This window comes from Opisthocomus hoazin, chromosome 6 (genome assembly GCF_030867145.1).
Source record: "Opisthocomus hoazin isolate bOpiHoa1 chromosome 6, bOpiHoa1.hap1, whole genome shotgun sequence".
Classification (NCBI taxonomy): domain Eukaryota; kingdom Metazoa; phylum Chordata; class Aves; order Opisthocomiformes; family Opisthocomidae; genus Opisthocomus; species Opisthocomus hoazin.
In genome coordinates this window covers 12,783,678-12,800,606 of record NC_134419.1, presented here as the reverse complement: position 1 = coordinate 12,800,606, position 16,929 = coordinate 12,783,678, and the positions used below count along the sequence as shown (strand labels likewise).

Genomic DNA, 16,929 nt, shown 5'->3' with positions numbered 1-16,929 from the left:
CGCTGCTATTTTGAGTGTGAGTTTTCATCAGCAGCTGTCAGCTGCATGAATGTGTCCTTTTCCCGTTTCAGATTCTGTACAACAGCCAGAGTGTGGAGGTGGACGGCCACTCGATGAAGAAACTCATAAGTGACCTCCAGCCAGACACAGACTATTCTTTTGTGCTAATGAACCGCGGGAGCAGTGCTGGGGGGCTCCAGCACCTCGTCTCAATCCGCACCGCTCCTGACGTCTTGCAGAGCAAACCCATCGCCACAAACAAGTACATACAGGAAGGAAAATTTACACTCACCCTGCCCAAAGTCCAGACCAGTGTGCCGGTTAGGTAGGTGCCGTGCCTCAGTGGAGAAACCAGGGTGGGAGGCTAGAGATGGGGAAGAGGGCAGGGCAGACCTCTGCCAGCCTGTGGATTTTGTAACCTGGGAGTGAATTTCTGAGCAGGCTGCGGTACAGAGCCAGGCATTTACGTGTAACGTGGGATCACACTGCTGGCTTTTTCTGAGAAAATGTTTATGTGCAACAAAATTAACAATTCTCTGACAGTTTGCCCTAACCCTGGTGGGTATGCTCCAGATGCTACCAGCAAAAACACAGTTGAGGATCAGGAGGGACTTTCTTTGACACTGTATAATATCCTTTAAATAAATAATGCCTAAAGCCTCAAGGAGATTAAAAAAGCGAGTTTGTGGAAGTCTTATTCGTTACTGTGGTATCCTTGTGCTGAAGCACATTTCCCCCAGGGTTCTTGCTACAATCTGATTATATAAATGTCCTTCTCACAGCTCCTACACCATCCTCTGGAGCACAGTCTGTAGATCTTCATTAACCTAATGAGCGCTAATGGGAGTATTCTCTTCTCTGGTGAAGCTGGAAAACCGACCTCTTCCTCACTGAACCCTTTTGCTGCTTAGAGGGCAGGGAGAGGAGCAGGTCGTGCTTGGGAGGCATATGACACGTGTTACTCGGTGACCTGCCAAAGAGATGACTGAGGGTCCAGTGCTCACACTTTCCTCCTTCCCAGGTGGTACTACATCGTGGTTGTGCCAGCGGATCAGAGCGCCAGCAGCCCAACTGCTCGGTGGCGGACGCCTGATGAGATGGAGCTGGACCAGGTAGGAGTCTGTAGCAGCTGCTGTAATAGAAGTGTCTCCCAGGTGGCCCAGCAGTCTTTGCCCAGGCCTCCTGGCAACAACGTGGGTGCAGTGACATAGGTGCAGGCTGTGCATCAGAGATGGGGGGCTGCGGGACGTGTGGTGCCCACTCAGCCTTGCTTGGCTGGTCACAACATGTAGGAAGGAGGCTGGAGTCAAGCAAGGGAGGAACCACCTCCCAGAACGTGCCCCACTGGGAGACCACACTTGAGTGTCTCAGAGTTCTGACCAGGACAGATCCTATCTCAGGTTGTACTCTCTTTGCAGCCGTTTTTAGCTGAAGCAACCACGCCAATTTTGAAAACAAGCTAGGAGACAAAGATACCGTTTTCAGTTTATTAAGCTGTTCTGTCAGGAGGCTTTTCGCTCTCTGGATAGGACCTAAGCCTGCAGTTTGGATAAAGAATTTGCTCTAGTATCTAACAAGACCTGCAAAGCTCCCTTCACACGTGCTTTCTGCATTCACCAGCCCATTCACCCCGAGATGCAGTTTATTTTGTGCAGGAGTCCTCCCACCCCAGCAGCATGGTACATGTGCAGGCATCAGAAGAGCCCCACACAAGGGGTTTGTGGGCTTTTTCTTGCCACCCACACCACCACCCGCAAAGTAGTAAGGAAAAAATTCTGATAAATCACACTCAGAAGGGTCCATTAAGAGAGCAAAGTTGCAAGCTTGAAGCACTCAGAAATTACGAGGTGTTAGAAGTTGTAAGTCAGCCCTTGCTTGTCATTAGTCTTTAATTACATGATTACACAGTCTTTTCCATGGGGTCCCAGCTTACGCTGTGTATGGGTGGACCTGTTCTGCACGTGAAGCACAATTGTGTGATGGAGAACCATGATCTGTAGGTCTCCTGCATCATTTCATTGCAGAAGTTGGAAGATGTCACAAGAAGCAGAAGAAAAGAATGAGAAAGGATGGTTTGGTTTTCAGCTTTAGGTGATTGAAAGCTATCGAGAGAACTGGTTTCTATCTGTTTCAGCCAGTCCTGGGCAATTTAAAACAAAATTTTTATTAGCAGCCACTCTCATGCATGTTCTGGTTTTTTGGAGTGCTCAGTTTGAGATCCTGGAGCCTCATTTGCAAAGCCTAAGCATCCCCAGCTGCAGGGAAAGTCAATAGGAGCTCTGCTGGATACAGTCAGTGTTATAAAAAAAACCGCTAAGTTTTCTTTAAAAGCAAAACAAGCCAATGTCTTTTGAATTTGACGTTTAAAATTAGTGGACAGTTTTTACATTAATGTCCCTGCGTCTCTGTTCTCCATCTGTAAAGTTAGGATAATCGCTTTCATCTCACCTCATATGGGTGTTTGGAAGATAAGATCGTTAATGTTTGTGAAGCAGTTGTAATATTATAGTGATCAGCAGCATAGAAAAGCCCACGAGGAAATTATTAATTTTGTCTTCAGAGCTAGATTTGAATGGTAAGCAATAAACAAGGCCTCGGGCTGCAGAATGCAAAGAAGAAAACGAAGTGTGGAATAGCTGCTCTTTGATTAAGCACTGTCTGTCCTGTGTATTGAGCAAAGCAGGGGAGTTACAGAAAAGAAAGTATGTGTCCATGCAGTCAAGGATTGTAACACAATGCACATATGTAAGACGACTGAATTAACTTTTACACAGGCAATATTAATTTTCTGATTTTTCAGGATCTGAACTTTGCAAGCCTGGCACTTATTTTGGTGCAGTCTTTTTGGGGGGGGGGGGTGTTGCATGTGTAGGTGGCAGTAGCATCCAGCAACCTCAGTCACAACTGGACACCTGTGGTTTCATGCCCACACAGCTGTGCTTTCTGCCCCAAAGAGCTTAGCTGTAATTTCAGCCAGAGTACAAGAGATGTGTGTAAGGAGCAAACTCCGCAGTCCAAAGAGTATCTTTCTGCCTTTCCCCCTGCAGTTATAAGGGTATTTGTGAAACTGAGACTTCTCCATTCCTTTTTTTTCTTTTTTCTTTTTTTTTTTTTTGCAGTGATATTGCAATGACATGCTATAACTTTCCTAAACTGCTCCAACATGAGTACGAGGAAAAGGATAGGCTGTCAAGGGCAAAGAGTGGGGGGTGCCTTACCCAGCTTTTCCTCCTCAGAGGGAGTGAGCTCATCTCAGCAGCGTGGCTTTGTGTGCACATCACTGTCCCCAGCCCCACTGATGTTCCCTGTCTGCCCTGACAATGCTGCACTGATACATTCGTGTGTGAAATGTATTTCATGCCACCTTCTTCATTTTAAATTAGAATTTCTGTTCCAAGCCTGATACTCGTTTTTATTCATTAGAAAAACATCTTTAAACATCTGAGAGTCTTTCTTAGCAGCGTAATTGAATTTTTGTGTGTTTATATCCTTTTTCATGAATTTGTGGCTGACTATGAAATTTGCCATTTTTACTCTGAACATCCCATGAAATCTGTTATCATTCTGTGTGATTTACACAAAGCTCTGCCTGCAGCCCAGCAGCAGGTGAAATATTGAGGCACTGACAGAAGGGAAAGACACAGCAAATGTCACTTTTTCCCTGTACATCAGCGTCAGCTGTAATTCACATCCAGCGTCCGTAGAGAGCGTGAGCTGCTGTCCCTACAAATATTTGGGCCACAGAACGTGGCCCAGATCCCTTGCAGCCCACTGGGATGCGTTAACTCGGGATGACAGGCACAGCCAGGCTGTCTCAGCCCTAACGCTCGCTGTGTCAGCGTCCCAGGGTGCGGGGCTCTCCCAGAGCTGAGCTTCTGGCAGAGGTGCTCGCAGTGAAGGTCTGCAGACAGGTGCCCCAGCGATGCCTAAACAGATAAAGCATTCCTCTGGTTTCTTTGTACCACCGTGTCCAAACCAAATCCAGTATCTTCTCCTCCCTTCCCTTCCACCCTGCTGAGTCCTACAACCGGTAAGGTAACAGCATAAGGCGATGTCACGCTGGGTGAAGCAATAACGATGCACCTTGTTTGTCCCCAGCTGCTGGAGGCCATAAGCCAAGGGAGTCAGAGCAGGCGCCAGCGACGCCAAGCAGACAGGCTGAAGCCCTACATTGCCGCTCAAGTGGATGTGCTGCCCGAGACCTTTACCCTGGGGGACGAGAAGAACTACAAAGGTTTCTACAACAAGCCCCTGTCTCAAGACCTGAGCTATCGCTGCTTCGTGCTGGCCTCACTGGAGGATGGAGACACGGTAAGGACCTTCTGCTGGGGGGGCACAGCCTTTCCTAGCAGAGCTGAGGTGGGCTCAGTGCAGGCAGGGTGAACAATTACGGTGAGACGGGATGACGGAGCTTTCTCTGAAGAGAGAAGAGTGAGGCTGCATGGCTGATCTCAACAAGCTGAGGCAGCCATGGGAGTTGACTTGATAGATGGTGTTTTTGGAGGGAAACGGCACGTATGTTTGACATAACAGATGAAAGTGGAGGGCAGTGTCAACACGTGCATTCTGCACAAGCTCAGTTGTGGCTTGCTGGGCTGTGCCCAGAGCAGAGCTAGACACACGGTTGGGATGGGATAGGTTCTCATTCTGCTTTGGTTCAAGTAAGTGACTGTGGCAGACAGCCCCTTCAGATCCTACCCTGCGCAGTGGCTGCTGAGGCTCTGCGGTGAATGGGATGCTCCCACTGCAAACCTGCCTTCCCAGGCCCTTCTCTGGCCAGATTCTCATTTCCAGATGATGGCTGGACAACCCATTGCAGTGGGTTGTCAGCAGGGCAAAGCTGTGCACATGCCTGCTGCGTAGGGATTCTTGCTCCCATGTCTCTGCTTGCTAGAGATAAATGGGCCATGCCTTTGTCGGCAGCGTGCTACCAAACACACGGGGCCTGGGCACGTGAGGGGGAAGGGAGTAGCTGATGCAATAAGCAAGGAGCAGCACAGCGAGACCTGTGCATCAGTGTCCAGCTGTAAACACAGGGGCAGGAGTGGTGGTGGCGGCAGTAGCAGCAGCCAGTGTGTAAATAATGGAAATAATTGAGATGCACGGAATCCTTTGGTTGGCTTCCAAGCTACGGCTTCCTTCTCGGCCTCGTTTGCTTGTAATGGCTCATTAGGGCTGGTCAAGTTCTTCATTACTCATCCAGCTCACGTGTTCTTGTGGCAAGATGTGCACACTGGTGAGGGAAGGAGAGTCACATATTAACAGCAAGGTAATGCAGAGGCCTCAGGATGTGCTATCTTGGCAATCCCTGTCAAGAAGAGATGACCTTAACTACTGATCCCAGGCTATCATCATCATCTCCCTGGCACAGATCTGCCACAGCCCTCCAGTGAGCCACCAGCCAGCAGACTTAGTGCACCCTGTTCCTAAAGACCACCTTTCTGCATCCCCCGTGGCGTGGCACCCATTTTCACTGGAAGCCCAAGGCACTCTGTCCAGGGCTGTGCACTGTCTCCCCCACTCAGCATCTCTTAAATTGCTTGCTGTGTCTCTGGTGTCAGCAGGCGAGCACAACATCACCATTCTTCAAAGGGGAGTGCGGTTGAAACACTGTCTCTCAGAGCAGGGGCACCCGCACATCGCAGTCCGTGTTCGGAAATGCCAGTGAGATAACAGTCTTCTGATCTCTTCTGCTTCTGTCTTCTCTTGGAAGGAGGCATCTCCAAAGTGTGTCTGCAAAAATATGAATCTTTGCCCCTTGCACAAATCTTTGGAGATGGACACCTGTGCTACCTTGCTGCACAGATAAGCATGCTCCTGCCGTCCCAATTTAATGCAGCTTGACCTTTCTGGGCAGTCACAAGCAAAGCCTTTGTGCCTTCCTCGCAGAGTAGCCGCTTGCCCGTACAAAGGGGAGCTGCAGGCCTTCTGCCCCATCCTCTCACCACTGATGTAGCATCTTCTTGTCGCTGCCACGCTCAGACAGAGCTGTTGGTGACTCCCTGCCCTGGATGAAGGGGCGTAAGAACAGACTGATGGGTTGCAGTGATCCCGTGCAGACTTCCTCTAGGAACACGGCTGAACTGAGAGCCAGCAGCTATTTCAGGGTCATTGAAACAGGGTCTTGTAGGGCTGAAAGATTTCACAGACAAAGCAGCAACCACCCCACGCCCCCTCCAGCCAGTGGCATCTCTGGCCACTGATGAATCTGAGGAGAGCAGCTAGGATGCTGCACCTGTGCATGCTGCCAGGAGGATGTTACAGATAAGAGCATTTTCTGTACTCCGTGCGTGTTTGAAACCAGGCTGGCTGGGATCAAGGGCACCTGTGAGAGGAGATCAAGATGTGCATTTGTGTGACAGCAGCAGGCTTGATTTTTCCCTTTCTTCTCACATGCACACAGACATGAAGCGCATGTTTAAACTTCGACCTTAAAGCAGGCGATGTATAGATCGACAGGCACCTCTTCAGTGACCAAAACTTTCCACGGCAGGAGCAGGGTGTTTCTGGCTCCCCAGTGCCAGGCAGCAGGTGCTGCTCAAAAGCCACAGGCACTGAACCGATACAGCTCTGGGCCCTCTCTAACAGGGGGAAAGGAATTCTTTTTGCAGCATTTAACCCTTCTGACCCAGCGAGGCTGAGCTGTGAAGGCACAACACGGCTCCATAAGCCCTAGCAACAGCAGCAGAGCAAGCCAGGTGCAGTGTCATTTTTCTGCAGGAGGGGTTTGGGTCCCTGCTAATCCTGTCTTGCTGGTGGGGCTAGAAAGCTGTCCCTTTGGGTTATAAATCACTGGGCTGCCAGATTGCAGAAGGCTCTGGGAAGGAACCTGTAAGCATCAGCCCCTTTCCAAGGTCTGTTTATCAGGGTTGAGACATCAGGTAGAAAACATTCCTGTCATTTCGTTCCTTTAAGAAAACTGCCTAGCCCAGCAGGGGTTTTCCTAATATAGCCCTGTCCTGGAGAGATGTGTTGATATCAGCACAGCAGGTATTATAAACAACTTAGGAATCGTCAGCCAGCCCCACTGTGTAATTGATTGGGATTCAAAAGCTTGTGATTTGGCTCCGAGAGAACCCAGAGCTGGCAAGTGGCTCTTAGCTGAGCTGCTCCAGTTTGACACTTCAGGGCCAGGTCTGCTAGCCAGCAAGTTGCTGGCGCTGGAAGTGTTTCCCACCAGAAACAGAGTGTTTCCACAGTGTGACCTCCGCTGATGCTGAGGGAGGGAGGATCCCATGGTGTGCTGCCGAGGTTTGAGAAGCATGACTGTTCCCTGCTAGCCAGAGGCAAGGGGAAACCTCCGCGTTTCAAGGATGTAGCTGTTGCTTTAGCGTAATGGATGTTTGCTTTTCTCTCCCTCTCCTGCCGGTGCTGTTCAGAAGAGATATGCAGCCAGCCCCTACTCGGATGAGATCGTTATGGAAGTGGCTTCGGCAAAGCAGCAGGATGAACCAGAGATGCTGTGGGTGATGGGACCTGTCCTTGCCGTGATATTAATCATCATCATTGTCATTGCTATACTCCTCTTCAAAAGGTGAGATCTAGTCCAGGGCATAGCAGTTACGGCACGAGCACTACAGGTGGTGGAACCTTCAAGGTCCTCCTTGTAGCTGTCAGATAAGGGGTGCTCTGATAGACAGTCCTTGGTCGTCATGGGGAGGAGGAAGGTCTCTACCTGGCACAGCAGAAGTCTGCTTTGTAAAGAAAGCAGAAGGGCTGGGTGTGCAGAAGGTAGTTAATATCAGCCACAGGACACAGAGCCGCTGTAGATTCTGGAAACGTGTGAGCAGTGGGACAGAGAAGAGCAGCTTTGTCCCTAAAGCCGGTCTGACTGCTCTCTGGTCTCACAGCTTTGATTTGCAGCCTTGGGGACGTCTGTAGTACTGGCTTTCTGTGGAAATTGCCTGCTTAATCTGTGGCAGATGCCCCCGCTGCTGTGAATTTTGGCTGGGGAACGTGCTCTTGGTGGTGAGAACAGGGCATGGATGTGACCGGCTGAAACCAGAGACGGAGCTCTCGAAGCCTCTCAGTCCTGGCTACCAGACCAGGACCATGCAGGCTCTGTGCTCCCTGCTGAAGCAACCCCCAGCTTATGCCTAGCAGAGCAGTCCTGCTAGAGCTGTAACTGTAGTGTGAGATGATTGTTAGTCCTCCCGAGGAGCCACAGGTTGCATTTGCATGTGTTCGGGTAGCCTGTTCAATTACAGTAGGTCATTCTCTATCAGCTCAGCTCCGAGGTTCTGCTCCTCCTGGACTCTCTATTTACATATGTATCTGTAGCTTGGGGAAGGGAGCTGGCTTTGTTGTCTGATTAAAAGGAGCTCTGTTGTGCATGTGCAGTCAGTGCCTTGCTGTGTCAGTGATCATCTCCTTTCTTCTGTTTCTGCTCTTCCGTGGATCTAGTAAACAAGAAAGGTAGGAATCCATTTTATCTTCTTGTTCTGCTAAAATTTCCAGTCTATTTCCCTTTTTAAAAATCAAGCCTGAAGCTAGTAAGGGGCTTCTTTCTTTTTGGGAGCGTGGGGCATGCCAACCGTGGGGGTTTGCAAAGACTTTTTTCCTCAAAGGTATCAGCCTCCTAGCAATTGTCAACCTCTCACAGCTCTTAGGGAGACAATGCCAACATAAAGGCTTCCCAGATTGTTTTTGCAATTAAATTAAAAATCGAGAAAATGACAACACCAGCAGTTATAGGTGTTTCTTTGTTTTCTCAGTCACTTCAGACTGAGAGCTGTTCTCTCAAGAGCACAGGTGCATTCTTGCAGTCTGTAATGAGGAAGCTTTGAGGGAATACCAGGCAGTTGTATGAAACAAAGTGTTTGCTGGTCTTTAAGGAAAGAAAATGGCCCCGGAAGGATTTCTGTACCTGGGCACCATAGACACTGTGCCCAGCTTGGCTTCGCTTTGCTTTGTCTTGGTCTGGTGTGGGTGGAGCACCAGGAAGCATCACTGGCCCACTATGCTCAGACCTGGCCTTCATGTCCCTGCTGTGTCACAGAATCACAGAATAGTAGGGGTTGGAAGGGACCTCTGTGGGTCATCTAGTCCAACCCCCCTGCCGAAGCAGGGTCACCTACAGCAGGCTGCACAGGACCTTGTCCAGGTGGGTCTTGAATATCTCCAGAGAAGGAGACTCCGCAACCTCCCTGGGCAGCCTGTTCCAGTGCTCCATCACCCTCAGAGGGAAGAAGTTCTTCCTCATGTTCAGACGGAACTTCCTATGCTTCAGTTTGTGCCCGTTGCCCCTTGTCCTGTCGCTGGGCACCACTGAAAAGAGTCTGGCCCCATCCTCCTGACACCCACCCTTAAGATATTTATAAGCATTTATGAGGTCCCCTTTCAGCCTTCTTCAGGCTGAACAAGCCCATCTCCCTCAGCCTCTCCTTGTAGGAGAGATGCTCCACTCCCCTCACCATCCTCGTAGCCCTCCACTGGACTCTCTCCAGTAGCTCCTCCTCTTTCTTGAAGTTGGGGGCCCAGAATTGGACACAGTACTCCAGATGAGGCCTCGCTAGGGCAGTGTAGAGGGGAAGGAGAACCTCCCTCGACCTGCTGGCCACAATCCTCTTAATGCACCCCAGGAGACCACTGGCCTTCTTGGCAGCCAGGGCACACTGCTGGCTCATGGTCAACCTGTCGTCTACCAGGACACGCAGGTCCCTCTCCACAGAGCTGCTCTCCAGCAGGTCCGCCCCAGCCTGTACTGATGCATGGGGTTGTTCCTCCCCAGGTGCAGGACCCTGCACTTGCCCTTGTTGAATTTCATCAGATTCCTCTCTGCCCAACTCTGCAGCCTGTCCAGGTCTCACTGAATGGCAGCACAGCCTGCCAGTGTATCCACCACTCCTCCCAGTTTTGTGTCCTCGCCCTCGCAGCAGCAGTGTATCCCCTTCCAGCACCACTCGCGTGCTCACAGTGGTGCTGTGTTATCCTACAGGGTTTTGTTGTCCGGCTTCTCTTTGAAGGCATTTCCTTCCAAAGGTGTCTGTGCAGAGTATTCACAGTGTCAAATGTACAATGGGAATGAACTGAAGCGGAATAGCAGTGGGTAGCCTGGGATCTGGAGGTTTGTTTAGCAGTTGCCCTGACTAGGCTAATGAGAGAGACAAACACTAACTACGTGCTGTGCCCATTCCGCAGAGAAGCTGGGCTGCTTTGCTCAAGGGCTCAGGGACTGGCACACAGTAGCACATGGCACATCCTGCTGTGCTCCTGATAGGAGAAATACTGCTTTATTTGTTTGCCATGTATTTTCCTTTCTTTCTATCAATGCTCTCAGTCCTTCAGCTCTTTTGTCTCGGTCCAGGCAGCTAGAAGGCTTCTGAGATGTTGAGAAGACACAGAGTAGTGTGAGACTCACAAGCTGGTCCTCCCCATTGAACAACTCCAGTGTTTGATGCGGCCACGGGCTGCAGATGGAGCTCGCTCACAGCCTGGGTCACAGAGGGAACGCAGGTTTCACTCGTGATTTATGCACTGAATTTTCCCTAGTTGCTTCTCAATAGTGCCCACGCAGCATGTACAGCTCCCCATGGAAGTGATCGCGCCCTGTGCCTGCGCAGTGTTTCTGATCACGGGTGGCTCAGGGTCACCACCACCCAGAGATGCAGCGGCCTCTGTGCAGAATGGGGCAACCCTTCCCGGTGCTCCGAAATGCCTCACAAGGGGGCAGAAAGCAGAGACTGACCGTTGCAATTCGCAGGATGGTAAATGTGCAGACTAGCAGTGATGCAGCTCCCCCCCTTCCAGAAAACATCGGGTCAGCAGTTGGGTTCACCATCAGGCAAAAGCCATTTTGGGGCTGTAGCCAAAAGGCAAAATCCCTGTGTACTGCTGCGTGCTCAGCATGTTGGCAAAGCATCAGGGTCAGCACAGACCAAGAAGAGAGTACTGCTGTCCTGCTCCTGCCCAACACCCCTTTCTGCTACGTTGATATATCCACTATATTTGGAATACAGAGCAGCAAGTGGGACTTAGAGAATCACTAGAAACCCTTCTTGCAGTATTAGATTTCCTTAATATTCACTTGTCTGCTTTTCAACTGGCTCTGTCCCTGCTTTGCCTGTGCGTTCCAGCAAGAGCCTGAGGTGGTGGCATTGCTCTAGGCATAAATACAGCATGAAGAGACAACAGTGTATTTTATTGTTCCATTAATACACGCCTTGGGTGCCTTCAACCATTCAAGACATGTATTAATGGCCCAATAAAATACACCCTGAAGAGCCTTTACGCTATTATATTACAGCATTCTATATTTAAATATTTCTAATACTTGAAAAAAAAATTTTTATTGTATCCTTCCACTACAGGAAGTAGTTCCTAGAGAGAGTAAGAAGAAACAACATCTTGCTTCTGTCTGTTTTTTTTTAATAAATACTATGCAGAATATCACAGTGCAAAGTGTTCACTAATCAAACCTCTTCCATCATTTAAATACAGTCCTTCCTGTTTCATAGATGGGAAATTGGAGGCACGGAAGAGGATGTGACTTGCCCAGAGCCCCAGGAAGCCTGGGTTGGAGCTGGTATCTGGGGCACAGGGACCCAGCCTCCTTCCTAGGGTGGTTCATGCTGGTCTCTACCGGAGCTCACCTGCTTGTCTCTCTCTGTAGGAAAAGGGCACACTCCCCCTCTTCCAAGGATGAGCACTCCATCGGCCTGAAGGACTCGCTCTTGGCCCACTCCTCTGACCCGGTTGAGATGAGGCGACTCAACTACCAGACTCCAGGTAAGGAGCAGCTAACCTCCTTGCACCCCACCTCCTCTGGTTCCCCTTCGCCAGGTCCCCATGCCAGAGGAGGAGTTGCAGTCCTCCCGCGCCAGCAGCTCTGCACCTTCTCAGTGGCAGCAGCACAGAGGGGGTTTAGACCAAGGATGTCCAGGTGTCTGCTCTCTGGTGTGCAAATCCTTCTCCCTGGCCCTGTCACTGCAGGCATGCGAGGCTGGGGAACCTGGCCAGGGACAGCCTAGTGTGTGGTGTGTGTCAGTCGTTATGTGAAGCTCACGGTGGTTGTCCTGAGCTGGGAGGAGCCTTCACGCAGAGCTGAGAGAGCTCTCCAGTGCTCGTGCCTGCGTTGTTCCCAGCTGCTGCACTGGCTTGGTCCAGGCTGGGATTCAGCGCTGAGCACCACTGGTGCAGTGCTGGCTGCAGGGGCTGCATCTGGGGGAATCGGGAGGTACAGAGAGCCCTTGTACTGCTGAGGGTGTCCCAGCAGCTTTCTCCCGGGATCTTTGGTGTGCTGACTCTCCTGCTCTGCTCAGCTAAGGGTGAAGAGAAGAGCTACCTGCAGCCTACTTTGCTCCCCAGTCAGTGCTGTGGCCCAGTGCAGGGCGCTGCTGGTCACTGGTCTCAGCGCAGAGGATGGTAGCTCAGTAACAGCCGTCGCTTTGTACACACAACAGTTCGCTGCAGAGCATCTCGTCATGCCTGCGCTGGCCTGTGGTGCCTCGGGGTGTAGCTAGTTTGCCAGCCCGCGCAGGCAACTGTACTTGCACACTGCAGAAAGGTCTCGTGCTGCTGCTTTGTGCCTGCGTGTCTCTGATGGCACTGAAAGCAGGGTACCTGTCATTGTAGCGATGAGAGACAGCCTCACCCTGACTCGTTCAGAGCCTTGCAGAGAGTCCAAGTCCTAGATGAAGTGAGGGAGCGCTTGGTCTTTTGTGATGGAGGGAGCAGTTCAGCAATAAATGAGGCACATAGAGCTCTCTTCCAACTTGCAGCTCCTCCTGGTCTGTAACCTACTTTCCTTTTCCTCCTGCTGCTCATTCATCTAAGAGCTTTCATCTAACAGGAGAGTTTTGAAGGGACCATTCCTGATGTAAACCTGCTGTGTCTGGGAGGGAGAGTAAGAGAAGCCTTTCCTCTTGCCACTCACCATGGTCTGGCTCAGACCTGGGGTGGGCTTCACCAGCACATCTCCCTCTGTGCCAGAGCAGCTGGCAGAGGTCCATGGTTAGTGCGTCTCCCAGGCAGGACTGATGGCACATCTCACAGGTAGGACGCAGCGACAGCCTGACCATTACCAGCAGACCTGGCCCATTAACTGGCCACAACACAGACCAGTATGGTATTGCAGCGTGGGAGGAGAAAGTTGTGGGGAGCCAGGGAGGCACCTGTGCTGGGGGAAGAACATCTCAACAGGCAGATTGTTGGGAGCAGCACCAGGGGAGAGGGTCACATACAGTGATCAACAGCATGCAGCTCCTTGAGGAGGAGCAGGGTGTTGAAGAAGGCTGCTTCAGGACACCTGTGCGTGGGGACAGGTCTCTGTGACATATCTCCACTGCCCAGGGTCACAAGAGCCATCTTCGCTGTATGCTTATGCTTTACATTGTGTGGAGGAGTGTGACAGGTCAGGCTTGCATCTGCTCCCATCTCCAACGAGACTGGGGTGTTTGCAATGAAAGCATCCCTTGCTAGAGCTGTAAAAAGGGTCAAGAGCTGCCATCAGACAGAAGAGGATTCCGGGAAATTTTCTTTTACCGCCTGTGCCTAAGGATGAGCCGAAGACACTGGCTCATTCAGAAAGGTTGCAGAGCTTTCTGGAGAGATAAAAACAACCCAGAGTGCTCAATTCAGTAGAGACAGCAGCAGTGCCCTGGGATGCTGCTAGCTAGCGCTCCCCCACCAAGTGACAGCACTGTGTCCTCATCCCCTCCTCCCCCCTGCATCCCTTGCGAGGCTCTGCAGGGCAGAAGCGAGTGTTGTGCAGCTAGAAGTGACTGTTCCAGCTCCTGACGAGCTTGTCCTCATTAATGAGGAGGCATGAAAACCACTGAGCCCAGTGGGCCCATGCTGTTGCCCCTGTCACCTGCCCAAGGTCGAGGCGGTGCAGCGTGGATGCGTTGACAAGAGGTGCTGGCCACCAGCCCTGCACACTTCAGTAGCTGGTCTCCCTGCTGGAGTGTGCTGAGCAGGGAAAACTTGTTTAATGCATAATTAATTAGGCTACTGTTATTAAATATTAAGCTTTCTCATTTTTGTGGTTTTTACTTCAGACAAGGGTTATTTCCCCCACTCCTGGCCTCCCTGTACTAGCGTACCACTGTGCCAAGCCGCTGAGAGGATACGGGGCCGGGCAGTGTCCCAGTACACCGTGAAAGGAGGCTGAGTTGCGCTGCTGATCAGCTGCGAGCGAGCTGGAGGTTCGGGGGCACTGAGTAGAGGTTGCTGGGGTGGAGTGCAGTCCCCCTGGCCACCGAGCCACACAGAAGTCCCCTGTGCCTGCCATCCACCTGCCCTTGCTGGCTCCCCTTGGCCGTGGGGCCGTTGTCAGTGGTGTGCAGTGAGAAGTGTAGCTCTTGGCATCAGGTGAAGACCCGTGTGCTCACTCCCCTGCGAGTACCTCCAGCTCCGTCTGTTTGTCAGTGTCGGGGGATGGCGCTGGCCAGAGCCAAACGCCCGGGGAGTAACGGCCAGCTGCAGAGCAGCCCCCGGGGCCAGGCAGCTGGTCCTGTGCAGGAGGGAGGCTCCCAGTGCTGTGGCAGATGGTGCTTTCCTTTGCATCTTTATCTCTTTGTCTTTCCATTTCTGAACCTCTGCAATGATGACTAAAGGCTAATGGGATTTCTGTTCTTGCCCCGTTTCTTTTCTTTGCAGGTGCCAGTGTCCCCAGTTGCCCGAATATCTCAAGTTAGTTTTAACTCCTGTATTTCTCTTTTGACACTTTTGCTTTTTCTTTCCCTTTTTCTCTCATCACTGTAATTTTTGTTGCAATGTCATGAAGGTCACCCTCACTCACAGCAGACTGTAGAACAGCAGTGGTTTCACTTTCTGACATGATGTGTGGGGCCAAGCTCAGGTGCTGTTTGCACGGCACTACAGCAGCTCACCGCAGCACAGCGCAGAAGGGAAGACCCCAGGTTCTGGGCTGCCAGGACGCTCCTGCGGGAGCCCTTCACCTGCTCCCAGGCCTCCTGCCCCCTCACAGCAGCATGCCAGGCTCTGCAGTGGCACCAGGCCTGCAGCTGGCCCTGTATGGGGACAGATAACCTTGGCCGTTCTGGAGAGAGTGGCCACCTAAAAACCCCTAATGGACAAATTGAAGGGTGCTCTGCAGCCCAGTGGTTGAACACACCCTGCTCCTGCCTCAGGCAAACTGGCTTCCCTGGGCTGGGTCACCTGTGCCATAGAGTTAGGCAGAATGGATGCCGAGGGATGCTGGTCTTCTCTGAACCGCCGTGGTCTGCTTGGCAGCATTGGCACCAGAGTCCTAAGCGCAGAGCAGAGCGACTTACTGCTCCAGTGGGTTGGATGGAGTAGTACCAGGACTATGGGCCTAACTGCCTCGTTATCTCTTGTCTTGTGAGCTTTAAGTTTGCTCTCACACAGCCATGAAAGCGTGTCCTCCCTAATGCTTGATGTACAAGGCATCTGCGTGTGTACACAGGAGTGTGAGAAGTACGTAGGACAGATGCTTCCCTCAGGAGCAGAGCCAGCAGCTTTGCAGTCTGTGGCCTTGCAGGCATTGTGAGACCTTTGAGCCCTTCTCGCCTGGAGGAGAGCTCACTGTCCTCTCGCCAGAGTCATTAGAAGAGCATGTAGAATTCCTGGTGGTGTGTACAAATCTCCTCTGTCTTGCCCTCCACTGTCAGTAGGTTCACCATAATGGGACACCAACCACATCTTTCTCCCCATCTACTCTTGGAGCTTGTTTGTTGCTGCAACACTCCTTTGGGCAGCAAAACAGATTTGGAGAGACCCCTTTGTGTATCTCAGCAGAGATGAGTGTCTGCAGCTCTGCTGTGGTCCATGGCTCTGCTGTACTTCATACATAACCACTTTGGGATAAGCACATGCTGTGGCTATGTTCCAGCCTCTTACTTCTTCCAGCCCCACGCTTCTGCCTTGGTCCGACTCTGTTCTCCTCATTCAGTTTCTCATCAGTAGCAGCTCTGCACTGCACAGTCTGCTCCTGAGCTACAGCCTCTGGAGCTCTGGCACTGGCACCAATGAGCAAGTTGTGCAGAAATCAGAGCATCGTCTCTGTGGGCCTGCTCAACCACCTCGGGGATCCTGATGGGTGAACTGGCAGAGGACCATTTGCAGGAGGACCTCAGCACAAGGCAGAAGAGGGATCTTTCCTTCTCCATCTGTCTGTGTGCTCTCAGGCCATCCGTGGATCGCTCTGCACTGTCAGGTGATAGAAGGATGAGTGTGTGTTGGATCAGGTCTTGCCTATATGCAGCGGTGTCAGATACTTTTGGCTGAGGTTTGAGGAGCCCTGCTGTGCAGCGACTGCGGTGTGACACTTCTATCGCCTAGTGACTTGTCACCACTGTGTAAAATGCTCGTACCCAGCCTATGGGGACTGCTCCATCACCTCAGTGACCCATCACTGCCATCTGTGGCAGCGTTCAGGCTCCTGAGCAACTGAGAAGCTCCTGGCCATGCTCCAGCCTGTCTCCCAGGGTGTGAATCAACAGCTTCAGCCTATTAATAATCATCATTACCCACATGGGGCTTCTGGGAAACCCACAGAGCAGCCAGTGGAGTCACGAGCCTTGGAATTTGGAACAGCCAGACTTGGGATGAGATGTTTCACAGCCACGTTCCTGCCAGTTCACCATCTCAGCTTCAGAGAAAGAAGTTGCGTTGGTTGAGCCCTGAATCTCAGGGCCCCAGCAGGGCCTCTCCCAGTCCCACAGGTGCACCCCGACCAACAGTACCAGTCCCCTGTGCGGGACCTGTGGTATCCCCTCCTCTGGGTCTCTCCCCTGAGCAGGGCTTGGCTGTGCCCAGGGTGAGCCATACTGAGCATCCCTGCTTTGGACAGGGCAAGACCTGCTGTGCCTGGAGCTGTGTCCCAGCTCACAGCAGCCTCCCAGAAGCTGCTGTAGGGCTCATCACTGCACATGGTGCCTTGCACGAGCCAGCCCAGTGGAGCTGGATTTTGGGCCCTGGAGCTGGCTCTGCCTCCGGAGCACCACT

The 16,929-nt window shown here is 51.7% G+C and overlaps 1 protein-coding gene across 14 annotated transcripts in view; it reads left to right on the top strand.

The window, feature by feature from the left end:
• PTPRF (protein tyrosine phosphatase receptor type F) overlaps window positions 1-16,929 on the top strand; it is a 391,478-nt gene that overhangs the window by 347,218 nt on the left and 27,331 nt on the right. For 9 of the 14 annotated variants that reach the window (XM_075424694.1, XM_075424687.1, XM_075424683.1 and 6 more), the window contains 6 exons: window positions 72-325; window positions 1,022-1,112; window positions 4,099-4,311; window positions 7,380-7,534; window positions 11,612-11,727; window positions 14,599-14,631. In XM_075424694.1, coding sequence (XP_075280809.1) covers window positions 72-325; window positions 1,022-1,112; window positions 4,099-4,311; window positions 7,380-7,534; window positions 11,612-11,727; window positions 14,599-14,631 — 862 coding nt within the window. The remainder of the gene's footprint in view (window positions 1-71; window positions 326-1,021; window positions 1,113-4,098; window positions 4,312-7,379; window positions 7,535-11,611; window positions 11,728-14,598; window positions 14,632-16,929) is intronic. The other 5 variants (XM_075424695.1, XM_075424691.1, XM_075424689.1 and 2 more) reach the window with 1 other exon arrangement.